Below are 19,815 nucleotides of genomic sequence, written 5' to 3' on the forward strand. Positions count from 1 at the left end.
CAGTGGTGTCTAGGCCAGATTTTGTAATATGACAGGATGCATTGTACCCGTTACTCACAACCTTCTGGAAATGGGCTTTCATTGCTTTTGGGATGTGGAGAGGTGACCAGTTGAGCCATATCCCATAAGGCACGAGTATAATGCACCAGGAGACAGGTGGTATTGAAGGACATGAGCCCCCTACTGCCTGATGAGAAAGTTTTCTTTGCTCAGGCTTCCAGCTGTTCCAACATAAAGTCAAAATGGGCAGAAGGGAAGGTGCCAGCCAAATTTCCAGAAGAGCAGGATGGTTGTATGACTTGACTTTCTGGCGATAGATGTGCCTAAAGGAAGGGAGGATTACCTGGTGTGGGAAGATAATGTCTTGCCATCAGCCTTTTGACAGCCTCAGAGAAGCCCACCTCACCACAGGCAGTCTTCACCAGATCCTGCAAAGCCTTGTTGAAAGGCAGTTTGGGTTCTGATGTGGATGCAGCTGGAAGAAGTACTTAGGTGAGTAACTCAGTGGTCAAAAAGCTTCTGAGCTAATGGACATCACTTCTGGTGTCGAAGGTCCTTTTGGAAGTTTCATCTCCAGGAAGGTGTCCAATCCACAGACTGAAGATAGACCTACCAGTTCCCCACCACCATCAGATGTAAAGATTCAGAGTATAAGAATCCAATTCAAAAGGATCCTGGATCCTCTGCTATATTCTTTCCCTTCCAAAAGTCTCTGAGCGTCTCTTCTAGACCTCCTCCGGAGTACTGATTCTGGAAAAGATGGAGGTGGTCAGCACAGGTGAATCTGTGTCTGGCACCGGGGTAGGTGGCAGTGCCTTATGTGGCAATGTTGGCTATGACGTGGAAGGCTGCAGCATTTTGTAGCAGAATGGTGACAAAAAAGATGGAGGAGATGCTGCCTGTGCTAAAGGCATGGATCCCAGAAAAGCTGGTGTCTGAGCCAGAGGCATGAACATGGGTAGGCTGTAAGGCACCATGGGTTCGAGGTTGCGTTGAATGGTGCTGTTGCTCTAGCATAGATGTTATACATGGCATTGAGGAATGCTCCTGGGTCCGAGTCTGATGTCTGGATTTCCAGGTAGGAAAGTTTGGGTGCCAGGAATTCCAGCAATGATTGACCTGTCACCAGTGGAACCAGGAATAAGAGAGGCTGTGCAGGCAGAGATCAAGGTGTCTGTGGAATCACTGGCACTGGACTGCTTGAATGAGGATCTCCCGGCTCCACAACAATAAATTCTGGTTGTGAGGATGAAGATCCTGTGGGAGACAGAGGGTGTCTGGGAGACTTACCTTTGCTAGATTTCTTATGCTTCCTTGCTTACCTGATGAATGTGAGGATGGTGATCTGGAGTGTGGCCTAGACCAACGACCAAGGCCATGAATATCTTGGCTTCATGTTCCATAGAGCTGGAGCAGTATTTTCAGAAATGGAAGTCATGGTCCCAGCCTAGACACCAAAGGTAGAAGGAGACAGATGTCCATTACTAACCCCCATTCGCACTGTCCCAATAGGGATGGAAGCCCGAGCACTTCAGATGAGACAACTGTACTGTACTGTAAGAGAATTTTCTGTGAGGAAAACTCAACTCTTAGGCTAGAGGGAGCTCCAGATCTGCATCGAGGGCGCAGAATAAAGAGAACTTACATTGTTGCTACAAGGTGGGCACTACATGGATTTGGTGATGTCATCCGTCACCGCTGGCGCAAATACGAAGTTCACACCCCAATGGCCATTTGAGAGCTTTGAAGTTTCAAGACTCAGGCCCAGAGTCTCAAAGGTTTAGCGTTGGGTCACCATTCCATTTGTAATGCTAAACAGACACTAAGGGCCTGATTCTAACTTTGGAGGACGGTGTTAAACCGTCCCAAAAGTGGCGGATATACCACCTACCGTATTACGAGTCCATTATATCCTATGGAACTCGTAATACGGTAGGTGGTATATCCGCCACTTTTGGGACGGTTTAACACCGTCCTCCAAAGTTAGAATCAGGCCCTAAATCTTTTTTGGGATTCACAGACCAATGGAAATTGGTCTTTGCGTTGGTTTGCGTGGCAATGTAACGCAAAGCAGAGCAAAACGCTGCTTTGCATTTCTTTGCATCATGGGGGCATTATATTGGTGGTACATGGATGTACCCCTGGTACCACCCATGCTGTTTGGTGCTAAACCCTATTCTGAAACATCAGAAGAAAGGGTTTAGCGCCCCAAAAAAATTAACACCGCTGAAAAGCAGGAATTAAATGGAGAAATGTTTTTATTTCTTCCTGCTTTTCCAACTTTGCATGTGTGCTGCACTGTACAGCATACATACAAAGTAGGAAAAGCATTTCCAATTCTCTAGGCATAGTATTTTGTACATGAAGGGTACCCTTCTTGTACAAAACATATGCATGATTCAGGCACACACCCAAGCACTATGGCTCTATGGTGTGTGCGTGGTGCACAGCAGCTAAAATCAGCGCCAGTGCTAGGAAGAGGGGAGTAGAGTGCCATATCTATGTGAATATGGCGCTCTATCCTTGTCATGCAGCACAGCATTTTTGGCTGCTGCACTGTGTGACACCATTCAGAATCTGGGCCCCATTTACACACTTGGGGTTATTGTACAGGTGAAGAATTTGCATGTAGAGGTATCCATCAGAAGTTCGATTTTTCCATCAGGTTGAGACCAGGATTGTTATCAAGGTCCTAGATCACATTTTTAGTTGGCAAGGTTTCCCTGAGAACCTTATTGACGGATAAAGGGGTTCAAAAATTCTCTTGGGAAACTGAGTGTTTCTTGAAAGAGATGTGCATTATGCTTAAGAAGTGTGCACTGTACCATCGTGTAGGAGGCTGGCCTGGTTTGTAGTGGGTACCAAAGATACTTACACCTTATACCAGGTCCAGTTATCCCTTATTAGTGAAATGTAGTCAGTGTCTAGCAGCTAGGCTGTCTAGGGGTAGCTGTAGCTGAGCAGCCAAGGCTGAACTAGGAGACATGCAAAGCTCTTGCAATACCACTGTAGTCACATATTACTCACACACATTAAAAAAAATACTCAGTGTTACAAAAATAAAGGTACTTTATTTTGGTGACAAATGCCAAAAAATACCTTAGAGACTATACTCCCTTAGGAGTTAGGTATTATACACAATATATACACTAGTATCCAAAAACAGGTAAGTACATAGCCAGAAAACAGTGCAAATAGTGAACATCACAATAGGTTGCAATGGGCCTAGGGGGAACACAAACCATATACTAAAATAGTGGAATGTGAAAGTTGGTGTCCCACCTAGGAAAGTGTGTGTAGAGGGGTGCTGGGAGTGTAAGGAAACACCAAAGGTAAGTAATAGAACCCACCCCAGAGCCCAGGAAAACAGGAGTAAATCACAGTAAGCTTCCTTAAAACACACAAGAAGTCGTGATAGAAGATTATGCAAGATCCAGAAGAGACTACAAAACACAAACAATGGACTCCTGGACCTGAAGACCTGTGGAAGAAGGAGACAACGTCCAAGAAGCACTGAAGAGTCCAGGGAGAACAGGAGCCCCTGCTAACCCGGATGAAAGTGCAAAAGAAGAACTACTGGTGAGAAGACAAAGTCAGTTATGCACCCAAGAAGACAGATGCGGGTTCCTGGTTGGTGCAGAAGATGTCTCACGCAGGAGGGAAGATTGCAGTCTGGTTTGCATTGCTGGATTCCGCCAACAAAATGGCACACGCAAAACTCGCAGTTAGCAGAAGATGGCATTGCCTGGGACCAGGAGGGACCTGGTGGCCTCTACCTAGGGGGGGGAGGCAGAGGGGGCTCTGAGCAACTCAGAGAGCTCTCAGAAGACCAGGTAGTGCACACAGGAGTCCCACAGCACAAGGACAACAGAAAGTGCAAATGGAGGCCCACGCAGCACAACACAAAGGGATCCTACGCTGGCGGAGAACCACTCAGGAAGCTGTGCGTCGCAGGATGGAGTGCTGCGGGCCTAAGCTATGCTGTGCACGAAGAACTTCTTGGAAGGTCACACACAAGCCTTGACAACTGCAAGTCAAGCGGTGCATGGGGGTACTGTCTTGCGTGGGGAGGCAAGTTCTTACCTCCACCAAAGCTGGACCCTGAGACTGTAGGGGTCCCTTTAGTCCACCACCCGTGTTGCTGGATCCACGCTCATCATCTGGATGGAGGACCCACGCCACCTGCTGTCGCTGCAGAGAGGAGCCTACTGAAGCAGGGAAGTGACTGTCACTCCACCGGAGATTCCTTCGGTTTGTCTGGTGGAGGCTGAAGACAGGCAGTCCTCGGAGGATGCACGACCTGGAAACTGTTGCAGTTGCTGACAGGAGCTGAAGTTACAATGTTGCAGAAGTCGTCTTTGCTTCTTTGTTACAGTTTGTATAGTTCCTGGAGGGTTCAGCTGCGGTTCTATGGGTAGAAGATGAAATAAAGGATGCAGAGGATTCCTGCTGGAGTCTCGCAATCCGAATCTGAAGAAGCACCCAGAGGAGCGACCCTAAATAGCCCTGAAGGGGGGATTGGTCACCTAACCAGGTAAGCACCTATCAGGAGAGGGCTCTGACATCACGTGCTAGCACTGGCCACTCAGATGCTCCCAGAGTGTCCCACCACCTTGGAATCCAAGATGGCAAAAACCACTGACACTCTGGAGGAGTTCTGGGCACCACCCCTTTCCTTTGTCCAGTTTCGCACCAGAGAAGGGACTTGGGGTTCCTGAACCAGTGTAGACTGGATTATGCAAGGAGGGCACCATCTGTGCCCTTCAAAGCAATTCCAGAGGCTCTGGGAGGCTATCCCTCCCCTGTCTTTAACACCTATTTCCAAAGGGAGAGGGCGTAACACCCCTCTCCCAAAGGAAATCCTTTGTTCTGCCTTCCTGGGCTGGAGCTGCTCAAGCAACAGGAGGGCAGAAACCTGTCTGTGAGGTGGCAGCAGCTGGGGCTGCCTGGAAAACCTTAGAACACTGGTATGGCAGTATTGGGGGTCCACTATGGAGCCCCCAGAGTGCAGGGATTATACAACCAATACTAGAATCAGTAGTGGGGTACAATTCCCAGTTGTTAGACACCTTACATGGCCATATTCGGGGTTACTATTGTGAAGCTGGACATAGGTATTAACCTATGTCCAGTGCACACGTAAAATGGCATCCCTGCACTCATGAAGTCCGGGAAAATGGTCCTGGACGACGTGGGGGCACCTCTGCTAGTGCAGGGGTGCCCTCACATACAGGTACTTTGCACCCAGCCTTCAGGTGTTGGAAGGCCTGACATATAGGTGACTTATAAGTGACCTGGTGCAGTGTAAATGGCTGTGAAATGGTCGATGCACCATTTCACACAGGCTGCAATGGCGGTCCCGTAGAAGCCTTTGCATGGGCTCCCTATGGGTGGCAAAAGTAATGCTGCAGCCCATAGGGATCCCCTGGAACCCCAATGCCTTGGGTACCTAAGAACCAGTGACCAGTATGCCAATTTGAAGTTAAAGGCTGGATTACCAGTATGTAGTGATCAATTTGGAAACAGAGAGAGCATAAGAACTGGGGTCCTGGTTAGCAGGGCTCCATTGACACAATCAAACATACTTTCAAAAACAGTGAAACATACATTAAAAAACAGTGAAACATACTGAGAAGAAGGCCGGAACCCATAAGCACTGGGGTCCTGGCTAGCAGGATCCCAGTGACACAGTCAAAACACACTGACATCAGGCAGAAATTGGGGGTAACATGCCAAAAAGAGGGTACTCTCCTACACATCCCATTCTAATGGTATGGGTATGAGGCAGAACCAGGTGTCAAAAGAGACCATGTAAGAGTAGTTCAGAATTCTGGTAGATGTGGCATGTCTTTAAATAAACTTGGATTGGTGCTAACTTAATGGAAACAGACTTCTACTTTATCACAGCTTGTAATGGAGGAAGGTGGGGCTAAGACTGTGGCCAGGAATGCAGGCATTAAGGGGGTGATTCTCACCCTGGCGGGCGGCGGAGGCCGCCCGCCAGAGTTCCCCCCTCCAAAATACCGCTCCGCGGTCGCAAGACCGCTGAGGGTATTTTGGGTTTTGCACTGGGCTGGCGGGCGACCGCCAAAAGGCCGCCCGCCAGCCCAGTGCAAAACAGCCTTCCCACTAGGACGCCGGCTCAGAATTGAGCCGACGGAGTGGGAAGGTGCGACGGGTGCAGTGGCACCCGTCGCGTATTTCAGTGTCTGCAAAGTAGACACTGAAATACAAAGTGGGGCCCTCTTACGGGGGCCCTTGCAGTGCCCATGCCATTGGCATGGGCACTGCAGGGGCCCCCAGGGGCCCCACGACACCCCATACCGCCATCCTGTTCCTGGCGGCAGAGCCGCCAGGAACAGGATGGCGGTATGGGGTGTCAGAATCCCCATGGCGGAGCAGCGAGCTGCGCCGCCATGGAGGATTCTACAGGGCAGCGGAAAACCGGCGGGAGACCGCCGGTTTTCCCTTTCTGACCGCGGCTGAACCGCCGCGGTCATAATGCCCTGCGGGGCACCGCCAGCTTGTTGGCGGTGCTCCCGCCAACCACCGCCGGGGTCAGAATGACCCCCTCAGTCTGCCTGTACATCACTGTCTATTCAGGCAGTCACCATTACGTAGGCAATAATTATTGCCCTACTGTATTATGGCATAAATCTGGCCACTCTATGGAAGGGATAAGGTTGCTGAGAAGAGCTCTGGGCCTTTGGTTAAAGTATAATATATTGTATTAGTAAAAGCTACAGCTTGTTTCCTCCCAGGATCACATTTTGTCTATTTGGCAAACTATTTCATGTCACTCCAGTATTCATCTGAAAAAGGAGATGTTTAGGAGGTCTTTTAGGTGTGGCTATAGGCTCCATATACACAACACCCTTCACTCATGCTTTTGAAGCGACGCCTAACTAATTCTTTGCTCTATGTGATCATTAATTTTTCTTTTCTCATCCACAGCATATGCAGTATATGAATCTCTGCCCTATTTTGAAACTCTGGGGACATATTCTTTCAAGATGTCATTTCCGTATGTCGGCTCAATCCATTTTCCATACGTTCTCCAAATGTATTTGGTCATGCTGCCCATAGGTAAGTTGGCTAGACTGTCAAGCATCTATGGCCTTGGGAGGCTAGCCTTTATATTATGTTGTCCCAGAACATAAAGGACACATATGTACAATTTATACCTTTTAAATGTAAGATTTAGCTAAGCTCCTATGAAATGTTTGTCTGTATAAAGATATTTACACATATCTATAACCATATCTCTCTCTCTCTCTCTCTCTCTCTCTCTCTCTCTCTCTCTCTCTCTCTCTCTCTCTCTCTCTCTCTCTCTCTCTCTCTCTCTCTCTCTCTCTCTCTCTCTCTATATATATATATATATATATATATATATAGATAGATAGATAGATAGATAATGTGTTATATCATGATTTGAGGCCTTGTGAGTCAAGGCTTCTCCTCACACTAACATGGTAATATCTTCCTCCCTCGACAATGGTAATAAACAGCATATTATTCTCTACATATCTGCATATATTGTGTTGGCTAGTGGTTCTTAACCTCTAGTCCCTGGGACAGTAGTAATAAAGAATATACACATAGAAGCAAAATGCAAAATTAAAAATTAAACATTTACTGTAAATGTGAAGGGATCTGAAATTGAAAGCTAAAATTAAGTTGATATCCTGAGCTTGATTCCTAGGAGCAGCTCAATTACAGTGAACAGTAATATGGACGACAGGTGCCCTCTAAAGAATCACAAGTATGCATTGAGAAAAAAAAGAGAGGATGCAGTAGGAACAAAAAAAAATTATTATGCCAGAGTCTAGCATATCACTTTGGCTTTATTTGTAAAAGACAATTTTTGGAGAGTTCGTTCGTTTCGTGAATAAAAAAAACTTTGTAATTTGTGTATTCTTCTATACTTATTTCTGTAGTTTTTTAAAGATTCAAATCGTAGAAATCGTTGCGGCCGCGATCCTGGTCTTTCAGTCGGTGTGCGCAGAAGTAGGAAGTTAAACACCTCGTGTATGCTACCCTACCTAGTCATGAACAGTAATTATATACAAAGACATTTAAACAGAACCATGATTCAAGGAATTCAATCCATGCATTGACATAAAAAATTGATGACACATCTATTAGCAGACTTATTTTCCTCCCTAAGCTCCTTGGATAATGCATTCGGTGAGACAGTAGGCTGTGTATTGTGATATTATTTCTTCGGTACTGTTGTAATACGCAGAATTTGAACTTTGCAATGTCGTAATAAATGTGTGAATTTGGGTAAAATGACCTAGCATAGGTACATTTTAAAACTGAGGCTGGCAACGTTGTGGACGCCTATGCAAACAAGCATTTGTAATGCAACGGATCTTGCATTTGTTCGAGATAGAGCTGTTAGCGTTGTAAACTCCTAACCGGACTTTTCTTGCCATATAAATTGAAAAGTAAAACAGTTTCACATAAGCGAGCCGATTCACAGCGCTATGGCCGCCATGAGCATCAGCGTTGAAGAGACGCACAAAAGTAAAAAGAAGTTCGTTGGCAGACAAATTTATAGGGAAAAGTGCAATTAGCCGTGTAACGGGTGATAACCAAGGTGGTAACAAAACCTCCAGAAGGAGGGACAAACGTAAGCCATTTACCAATGTCATCAGATGTTTTTTGAAGGGCAAGCCCACGAACGAGTGGTAGAAATGGGTGTGATGTGGGCGTTGTTAAATGCCCAGATACATACCAACACGTTGGAAAAGTCGCGCTTGCGCGCTACTATGCTCGACCCAAAAACTTTTTGGGAATTTACAAATCAATGCAAATTGGTATTTGCGTTGGTTTGTATGGAAAAGTGACAGTGTTACTTTGAGTTAAGGGGGCATTACATGGGTGGTTGTAAAACTCTAGCTACTAACATTAGTTGGGAGGGTTTTGCGCCAAAAAATAACTGCTGAAAAGCAGGTGTCAAAATGAAAAAAGGTTTCATTTCTCCTTTCTTTTCCAACTTTGTATGTGTTTTGTACAGTGAAACACAAATGAAAGTAGAAAATGTTTTAATACTTGTCTAGACAGTTTTTGTTTTACTGGAAGTGTACCCATCCAGTACAAAATATGATGCTAAACTCTCACACTCGCAATATGGCACAAAGCTGTGTGTGTGTGTGTGGCGCTCAGCAGCAAAATTCTGCAGCCGGGCTAGGGAGTGGTGAAGAGAGTGCCATAACTCTGTATATATGGCGCTCTCCTGATCAACCCTTGTCACGCAATGCAGCACAGCAACTTTGGGTGCAGCGCTGCGTTGTGTGACACCTTTGTAAAACTAGGCTCAAATGTTTTGACTTGTGTGAAAGACCTGAATACTCAGCAATATCTTGTAACATGGCATGTTGCCAGACACATCTATTTAAGTATCATGGTGAGAAAAGGAAGTTGCCGTTATTCAAGAACATGTTGCCTCAAAGAAACAATGATTTTAGTGGATACTGTGATTTCCTGAGTATATCTATAAACATAATGAATTAATCACATGCACCAGTCCAGAATTCACATCTAGGATTCACAGCTGCACAGCAAAAGTTAATCAGTCAGGGGCACATGAAACATCACAGGGTGTCACTGCCCCAGTTCTTCAGCACTTTTTCCCCATGTGATGAGCAGCAAGAAAAAAAAGCATTTGCAATGTAATAGGTCTCACATTTGCTTGAGTTAGAGCTATTTGCGTTGTAAATGCATAACTGGACTTTTCTTGCCACATAATGGTCAGCCCTGCTGCATAATTTGGTCTCTTCTGCCACATAATTTCAGTGGCACTGCATATAACTAAAGCACTTCCATCTACCTTCTCCCTCTAGCTGCAGCAAAAAATGAAAATATTGCCATTATTTATTATATTTTGTTATATTATTATTCCCCCCCCCCCCCCAAACCTAGTGTGGGGACCCAGAGATGACCAGACAAAAAAAAGTGTGTTGTGCTGAACTTTTTGATGGTGGTCCTATTGTCCTAGTACCACCTCACAGTGAGTCATGGGCAAAGATATTTTGTAAAAGGAATGTCCCGCAAAGCATTATGGGGTGAGTTTCCAGAGTGCAGTGAATATTGTAGTATTGTGATTGTAATGCTCAGAACAGCCGCTAGAAGGCACCATAACAAAAATAGAATTTATAAGAAACATGGTCATATAATCATATAGTCAGCCCCTAGAAATCATAACAACATGAAAACAGAATGGCAGAACGTAATGCAGTGTAACCATATATGTAAACCCTAAAGGGCGTAGTGCCTTACACATTTTCAGGCCTACAGCAATACTGTTACAAACAAGGCTCTTAAAACACAAACCACTACCAGCTGTAAAACAAACGTTCCAGCGATGAGAGAGCTTAAAAAGATATTGAATGGTTGGAGAGGTTACTATTTTTGGGGTCCCACAAACCTAGTGTGGGGACCCAGAGATGACCTAGACAGAATGAGTGCGTCACACTGAACGGTTTGGTGTTGGTCCCATTGTCGAAGGACCACTGCATGCTGAGTTAAGGGCAACAAATGTTTTGAAAAATAAAAGCCTTGCAAAGCGTTATGGGTTGAGTTTCTAGAGTGCGCTGGATCTTGTAGTATCAGCTCTCCTGCTGTGCCAGGAGGGCCACTTTGAGGATTTCTGTGTTTTCTCCTGTGTTAAATGCTCCAGTTTATATATTTTTCAACTGCCAAACTTGTTAAGTGGTACTCATGAAGAGCGCGCCTCAGATCGAGGTTGCAATATATTGAAACTTCACGTAGTCACGTAAATCGCTCCTCCGATCGAGTTCACACTACAAGAAACTTCACGTTCTCATGTAAAGCGCTCCTCCGATCGAGTTTGCGCTATATGAACCTTTTTAAAAACAATTATTAAAAATATATATTTTTTAAAACCACCCCTCCAGCTTGCAGCCTTTGTGCGCAGGCACACAAAGAAATAGATGCATGCCCAAAACAAGGACAAGGAAGAAACAACATCCCGCCACGCAGCACGAAGCAGCGAGGCAAAAGAAAAAAGTAGTGTGCCACAAAAGTATAGGGCCAATCGTGCAATAATCCATGTAACAGGGTCAGTCTCCTAGGCAGTAACAAAGCAGCCTCACGGTGGGACAAATGTAAAGCATTTACCAACTAAATCAAGGGAATCTTGAAAGGCAGACGTAAAATGAGAATCTGTACATTTAATTAAGAGTATAAAAAATGTAAAATATAAATGATGTTTGTTTGCCCCATATGAGTCCCCATGCCGACTTTCAAAGATTAGCTAGCAGGAATCAATGACTAAAAAGGGGAAATATCAAATGAAAATGCATTTTAAAAGTTATTCACCCTAGACATATCTCTCACCTGTGGTAAACGTATGCTGTGGCTCATCATCAAGCAGGCAAGTGCTTTGAGTTTTTACTATTATCTGGCACTCTCAATGTTTGGTTAATGACACTTATTGTACCTATCAGAAAAGCAGGCCCACATGTAAAACTGAAACCCTTTCCCTCAAACATACTACGCAGTGGAGTGAGAAAATAGTAATCTGGCCTTTCCTAGAATATTTTCCGTACTTCAAATATTGTGAGGCATGATATTTTTCCATTCTAACTCCAGTATAAGCATATTTGATGCAATGCTTTGTCAAAGTGTGCCTGGGCAATGAGGAAGGGTATACCTTTCTGAATGGTATGGCAAAATAACGGCTTATGCCACTGAGATTAGGGCGACAACGAACCTAGGGAGTGATTTTCAGTTTTGGGTCTGTGCTTCCTGGAGGACACACAACTAATAACCACAGCCACATTTTATTGTATCACTGTACAGAACTATGTTGTCCTGTAGCTAGGTCTCCTATATGTAAGTTACATGCATAAACACAAAATATAGAGGACCAATAAACCTTAAGCCTATACCTGAGAAGGGAAGCAAAGGTCCCCAAGATGTCCCTCAGCATACATAGGGCATTTGTACAGTGAAAGCACAGTAGGTCAGTGGTGCTGGGAGTAATTTTCAATAATAGGATTTAAGTGTTCTGGTAACTTCCCTAATAACCTCTTTCTAATAGTCTATGGCGAGGATTGGATTTCCCATGACATACTTTAGGCTCTTATATCAAAATAATATCTTGTACCAACAATGAAAGAGAATAATGGGACATTTCATGGTTTGACATGAGGCTTCTAATTCAGCAAAAATGTTGTCTACTGAAAGATCGATTCCTCTTGAGGAAATCTGCAGCTGAAATCATTTATTGTCACTTCCACATCCAGACTGGCATCAGGCCTCCCTGTAGTTGCAATTATCTCATTTGGAGATGATTGATTGAGATAGAAGGGACGAGGACGCTGTCCTGTGATAAGGATCAGAGACTGGGAGCCAATTTGATGGCGTAGGGCTCTGCCTAATTATTTAGATGAATTTGAATACAAGTGGACTCTATGAAGTTATCTGTTTTTTGGATGACTGTGAAGTAAAAGACAATGTTTGGATAAGGACACAGATTTGTGATGATTGGTGAGCTGGTGTCTGTTTGATCTATGTTGGATGCAGATTTGAAAAATATATGTTGGGAGTATATTCAATTGTCCTGAAGAAGGTGGTGGAAGGACTTTGAAAGACCACCGAAACGTGCCAACGTAAATTGGACTGCTGGACCCATTAGAACGGGCTTAAAATTGAATAGGGATTGTGTGCATACGTCAATTAGTCTGTGCATACCAAAATCAGGACAGCCTAAATATAATAGCCTAGGATGGATGTCTTGTGTTATGTCTCCCTCATGTTAAATTCTGTCTTTTATATGTATGGTTTTTATTAACTTTTTTTGTAGCAGTGTCTTGCTGGCCTTTCAAGGGTGGTTTTTATATCGTATTTTATGGGATTCTTTTATTAAATAACTTTCTAGTACATTCCTTTATTTGAGACTGATCATTGGAGTGAATGAGGGGTGGACATAGTGTGTTGAATGTTGAATAGTTTTTTGTTCCCCGTGGGGATTTTTGCTTTTCATTTCGAGATGAGAACAATGAAAATACCTCAGTGCCAGTTAGATACAGCTTAGTGCTCAAAACGTCTTCTGCCATGGTCTTAAGTGAGGAGCCCACAGTGCCACCAACAGTCCCAACTACCTATTGAGACAGAGACTGATTCTAGTGTGCCATTTTGAAGGTGAAGTGGCTATTCCAGAAATGGTCTAGGCATCCTAATCACAATAATATGATTTATGACATCAATATATTCAAAGTAAGCTAACTGTGCAGGTGGTACATAAACCTACATCTGTCATCAGTTTTACTTTACAAATGTTAAATAATGTCCTCTTGGGAGACATGGAAAAATATGTTTGAGTTGTACATGCAAAAGGGTCTACTTTTTTATGATCCTGTTGGGTGTGGGAACTGTATGTACCATTTTGCACTGAGTGATTCTGACAAATAGCGTGTCCAGCAGTATTACCTACTCTAAGGAAAACAAGCAACAAGTAATGAAAGAAGGTACGTTTCAGGTTTGTTTATAGCTCTCCCTATTTCTCGCTATATAATTTGATTATATGTATGTATCCAGATATGCCTATTTCGTTGTACAAATATGTATAATAATGGTTTATTTAACGATATAGATACTCTAACTGTTTAACTAATGTATATATTATGGTTAAATATACATGTGTGTGTATATTTATATATTATTCTATTCTTAACATGTATATAGGTCACTGCATAGTTTTCATATAAGTTATTTGAATAGATGGTTATGGACATCTGTTTTATTTATTTATCGTAATATGTAAATAGTATTATAACTATTTTTTCTACAAGTGCTCCACTATTTCAATGTTGGGAAAAATGTAGCATAAAAAAAAATATATTAGTTCTAAAAATTAACAAAAAATTAGCTTAAAGTACAGCAACAATTGAATGCCTAAGTGTATGAAATATTACTTTAAATCTCTATGTATTCTCTTCCTTATACATGCATACCATGTGTACTTATATATCTATATATTACTTTACTCCTACTGTAGAAGAAAAAAAACATTTGACTCTATCCAATGTACTACTCTAGGCCCCACCATATACCTCTCTAGATATATCCTCTGCCTCCACTCTCTGACCCATCATAAACCTCATTCTACAACTGTGATCTCCAGAATAACACTTTCTGGACCCTTCCCTACTCCAGTCACCCCAAATCTCATTTTACTACTATGATCTCCCTAATCGATTTCTAGATAATCTTCCCTACTCCATCTCTCTTTTATTCACCCCAACCATCATCTTACTACTATAATCTCCCAAATAGCACTTTCTAGACTCTTCGCCCTTCTATCCCTCCATTATCCTATTCAATCCAACTAACAGAAACTGCTAATATTAACTCATATTTCCCTATACTAATCCACCACTAATCCCTTTTTGGTTCTGAAGTAATGTGCTACTTGCCGAAAAGCACTTCAGCACCTAATCAGGGTTAGTAGGCAGTATATAAATACAATTACATTAGTTTACCCTGCTGTTCACATGCTTAAGAAAATATTTCATCACCACCTTTCCAGCACAAGTGGCAAAACTCAGTTGGTTGCTGACTCCACAGGATAACCAGCAATAGTTCAGCTTGAAAGCCTTGGTCGCTAACACTGTTACTACAATCCTTCTATGACTTTCCTAATTCTAAATCACTCTAACACTAGGAAACTGTAGTGAACGCAGCACTTAAAACCGAGGGATGGTTCTCATTTTTTTAAATTAAAGTCTTTAAGATCTGAAACTTGAACTGTTCTGACATAAAGCAGTCAAATTACACAATCCAATCCTGAGACTGCTGAAACTAATTACCAAAGGACCCCCAGTTGATGGCCATAGCAGTCACTGTCCCCGAAAACGAGTGGTCGTTCTAAGATTGGTTCTAGGCATGGCTCTGAGGATAAGTCACCCATGACCCCGATGTTGGAGCATGAACTGCTATCAAGAGACTGAACGAAAGGTAATACTTGTCCTGAAAGTCCATTACTAACCCATACTGTAGGATCTGCCTGGGTGTTTGGATTCGCTGTTAAGTAAGGAAGGACCAGTAAATGGCTCCCTGTGAATAAAATGCCTCTTCCTCGTGTGCTGAACATCCTATTCATTGTTTGTCAGCTGGCATCCAGCCTGTCGTTCTGTACAATGCGGGAAGCATTGGCATTAATAAATCCTGAAGGTTTTTGAAGAGCCATTAACCAAAAAGCAGAAATAAGCAATAGTAGGTGATACGTAAAACACGTATGGAAGACTTACACACAACGTCAGAAGTCACCTGAAATAGGAGCAAAGGATGTTGTAAATCTTTTAGGAAGTTATTAGCCCTGAGAAATCAAATGATTGCTCTGACCTCAGTTTTTAACTGTTGCTCTTTTTTCTCCCATTTAGAGATGTATTTTCTGTGCTCGGACCTGTACGCTGAAAGAAAAATGCACACAAGTTACTCAAACTTCAAAAAGAAAGAGAAAGCAAACTGATTTTTCCTTTCATGGTTGCACATGCTGTAAATATTGTATTTTAACTGGGAAGTGGTAAGGGACGTGTTACAGTGCAAGTGCTGTAAGAAATGTTTTGTAATTTTTAACATGAAAAATAAAGTGTTTTGCCACAGAGTAAGAGTCCTGAAAAATTGAAAAGTAAAAGAAATGGGTTCACGATGGCTAATGGTACTGGGTATTTGAGTGTTCCTTTACTCCTGTCTTGCACTGATTCAGTGGCGGCCGGCAGCTTTAGGAGGGAGGGGGGCGGGCGGGGCACACACACACACACACACACACACTCATTCTTTCACACATAGACACGCACGCACATCCATTAACAACACTCCTACCATTCAAACATGCACGCACGCACCAAACATTCATTTTAAAACATCACACACACTCATTCTTTCACACATGCACGCACGCACATCCATTAACAACACTCATACCATTCAAACATGCACGCGCGCACCAAACATTCAATTTAAAACATCACACACATATATACACCCCACCCCTCCCACCCCCCAAGTCTCAGGAGGGTTGGGACTGCTGCAGCCAATGAGGGAAAGCAGCAGTCCCAGCCTCGTCACAGAGTGGGATGGGGTCAGTGAGACTGCTGACCCCACCCCACTCTGTGACAAAGTGTCACTGATTGACACTCGCCCTGGGCACTTCAGGGTTTAAACCTGAAGCGCCCAGGGAGAGTGTCAATTGGTGACGTGCATGTCTGCTCCTGGCTGCTTGACCTGAACATGAACAGTGTCTGTCAGGCTGACCTTTGTTCAGCCTGACAGACACTCTTCATGGGGGTCAAAAGTTGGGGGGGGTGGCCCCTCCGCCCTAAAGGACGGGCCGCCACTGCACTGATTAGAGGGGTCTTTTTACATTTTTCATTAATCCACCATAAAAGAAAAAAAAATGAAATGTTTGTTAATCAAGTTACTTGACATTTTTTCTGTTTGTCAGAATTATAAAAAAATCCAATAATTACCATGAGCCGCAGCAGTCATACCTGGCGTTGTCTCAGTTATACCACATGCCCCCTGGTAATTGTCAATAAAAGACGGCTGGAGATCGTTTTGATGGAGATTTTCAGGTCTAAGCTTGATGGCAACCCTGATGTCTAAAGTGAGCCTGCCAGTTTTGTGACAGGTTCAGTGGCTGTAAGCCTGCCCTGACATGTCTGGAGAAATGGCTAGGGGCCCCTGTGAGTTGGCCAAAGGAGTGTGGCTGTGTGAGCCAGTTACCTCCCACCAGCCAGCTCGAATTGGGGCACTATACCTAATATGTAAAACCACGACAATCGGTCAGAAATGGTACTAGAAAACCAATAAATGTTAGCATTAATCTTCATGGGCCTTGACCTGTTCTTTCTCAATCAACATTCTAATTTGCTTAGATACATACATGGAGAGAACACTTTAATGATTAAGACAGTCACTCTAAAACCACACAAGTACTAGAATGATTACATTTTATAGCTGCAGTTGTTCATTTCACAGCACTTTACTTGTAGTAATATATATATATATATATATATATATATTTATAACTGTGTGGCCTCTGCTTTTTAAACTAAAGTTCAAGATCAATGATATTATTTCTCGGGTCTGAAATGCCATGAAATTGGCTCAGTTTCTGCTAAATAGGTCCTAGAGATATTTCCGCCTGGGTCACACATATTAAAGCTCTTAAGAACCTTGCGTTTCAAGAGAAACGTATAGTAAGTGGCAAAATATTGCCACCCCGAGTACAGTGTAGCAATGAGCTATCATGAAACTGATACATCTGAAGTAGTTGCTAGGGTACTCAAGGACAATTTGCTTTTTACCTGAGAAGAAAGCCCTGAACAAGATCTGCATTTAAGGTATAACCACTAATGCAACAGATTTTGGGCCATACAACCTATTTTTTTCTAATGGCACCAACCTTTATGTGGTCAGTTTTGGGCAACCCAGACTTCTTTTCAACCACTAGATGTAAACCTCTTCTTTTAAAAGTAATAGCTACAGTGTCCAGTAGGTTCTCATCATCCTAATGAGGCGACTGGATTTGGGTGGCAGAATCCCCTAAATTGTGGGGTATAGAGTAGAATTCCACACCTTGTGATGCCTGTCGGCCTAATCCTTGTTTTCTGGTTAACTAGCAGCGCCTCATATCTCTGCCCAAGAGCAGGGACGATTGTGACAACTGGGCACATGACAAGAAAGATTCCTCAGGGGAATCGTGGTCAATCAGATCTCACCCCTTTCAGATACATTAGTCTCACACAGGCAAGGACAAAAAGAGGCAGAATTTACTTCCATAAGGGTTTATTGAAGTAACTGCATCTTAGATAAAACGGCATGAAGGCAATAACTAGAATGATAAAACACAATAAAAGCAAAATTGTAACAAGGAGAGTGAAACACAAAAACAGTCCCACCATACTGTCACTAGGAGTGATATGTATCTTTCCTACCTAAGCTATGTTCCCCCTGGGAAGACATCAACCCCCATACCTAAGCACTGAAGCCTGTTGTCCAAGGAGACACTGTCCCTATGTAGGCCAGGGGTTCGGCAGTCTCAGCAAGCAGCTGTAGCAAAGACATTCAGCAATCAGCATGCAGTTGTGGCCATCTGGCTAGAATCTCTCTTTAACGTGAAAGGGACAAAGACGTGTTTTTTTATAATAAAACAATTAATAGTCTAAGAAAAGGTCCCCACGTAAGAATGTGTATGTTCCTGTAGATTTTGTAGACACAGCGTACCACTTTTGCCGGCAACCCTATCTGACTGCAGCCTGATGCTTTCCTAGGCATAGGAACAAATAGACAAAATAAAACAAAACTGAAAATTTGGCTATTGCTAGAAAAATAAAGCAGTGCTGACTAAAATGTAGCTGGGCTAAGGTGCACAATGGTAGGCCTAGTTTGCTAAAATAACGTGTCTAAAATATGGCTAAAATATCTATACAACAACAGTATGAGACAATAATCACACAAAGTAAATTTAGTGTCTATTCAGAGCTGAGTTTCAATCCCTTAAACCTTCATTTAGCAGGCTGTGACTGCTCGACATGGCTACACTTGGCGAGCTGAGTAGAAAGGGAATACATGCCCGTGACACCAGTAGTAAACAACAATACCTGCCATAGACTCTTTGCAGAAACCACTGACAATCCCTGGACCAGAGGACCCAGGGAAAATACCTCACAGGCAGTTTTTGCTCACCTTCAGATGCCTTCAATGTTTGTCATTAGACTCAACTTCTTCATTTGAATACTTCTCAATTGCCCCTACCCCCTCTGCGTGAGAATCCATTTTCCATCACCTTATCTTTCACCCTGCTTTCCATTATATTCTTTACCATCTTAATAATTTTGCTTATAACAAAACAATTTAAGGATTAATTTATTATGCACACCAGCTGCAAAAATAACAAGACTGCAGCCATCCTAAATATTCTCTCTATTCAATTTTTCCAATTAATGCTCCTTTCCAGTGTGCCATAAAGATTATTGCGTATCCTTTTCCTAGCAAATACAATTTTCCATACTCTATAAATCTGACTGGGAGGGACCACAGTACCATTATCATCAGATCTTCCAGTCTTCACCATTCTACCCCGATTAAAACTGCTAGTCAAACCACTGACTATAACCCCAAAACACACACAGGGACAGTTTGAGAAAGCCTTTTCTCAATAGATAATACCATATTTAAGATATCACATATCAGTGTTCTTACTAACCCCTTCAACAAATGCACTATGGAAAGCATAAAATATCTTGTCCTGTTAAAAGAGAAAGACATCATAGAGAAAAAATACTGCTCCTTGCTGCACCCTTAAAAAAATAAATGCCAACCAACGGTCTACCTACTATCTGGCTAAGAAGGGAGGTAAACCCCAGAGTCCTGTAAATATTGGCTCTTTGGAATCACAAAATAAGAAGTAATTGTAAATGTAAAGGCAGGTTTTTTGGTTTTTTACAAATGGAATGAGTTAACCTGTTTTATGGCCTAATTCCACTGTAGACCGGAAGAACAAGTTACTTACATTCAGTAATGTCTTATCTGATAGAGACTGTCTAGCTTCATATTCCTTACCTTAGAATTATCCCCAAGCGTCAGACTGGATTTGATTTTTTTTTTTGTGAGCAGCCCTGCCCGCTGGGAGGTAGCGCCATTTGGCTCCGTGTGGCGTCATCTGCATTGGAAGTGCCATGTGGTGCTTATAAAGGCGCCATTCCAGCTGATGTCATTTTCTTTTCAAGATTTTCCACACCAGAAGCATGAACAACACTGAGAACTGGTGTATGGAAC

At 43.0% G+C, this 19,815-nt stretch overlaps 1 protein-coding gene across 1 annotated transcript in view; it reads left to right on the top strand.

Moving 5' to 3' along the window:
• HACD4 (3-hydroxyacyl-CoA dehydratase 4) overlaps nucleotides 1-15,637 on the top strand; it is a 268,024-nt gene extending 252,387 nt beyond the window's left edge. Inside the window, exons 6-7 of the mRNA XM_069239081.1 lie at nucleotides 6,955-7,086; nucleotides 15,414-15,637. Of these exons, the coding sequence (XP_069095182.1) occupies nucleotides 6,955-7,086; nucleotides 15,414-15,502 (221 nt within the window). The 3' untranslated portion in view covers nucleotides 15,503-15,637. The remainder of the gene's footprint in view (nucleotides 1-6,954; nucleotides 7,087-15,413) is intronic.
• The last annotated feature ends 4,178 nt before the right edge of the window (nucleotides 15,638-19,815 follow it).

Source organism: Pleurodeles waltl, chromosome 1_2, assembly GCF_031143425.1.
Source record: "Pleurodeles waltl isolate 20211129_DDA chromosome 1_2, aPleWal1.hap1.20221129, whole genome shotgun sequence".
Lineage (NCBI taxonomy): Eukaryota > Metazoa > Chordata > Amphibia > Caudata > Salamandridae > Pleurodeles > Pleurodeles waltl.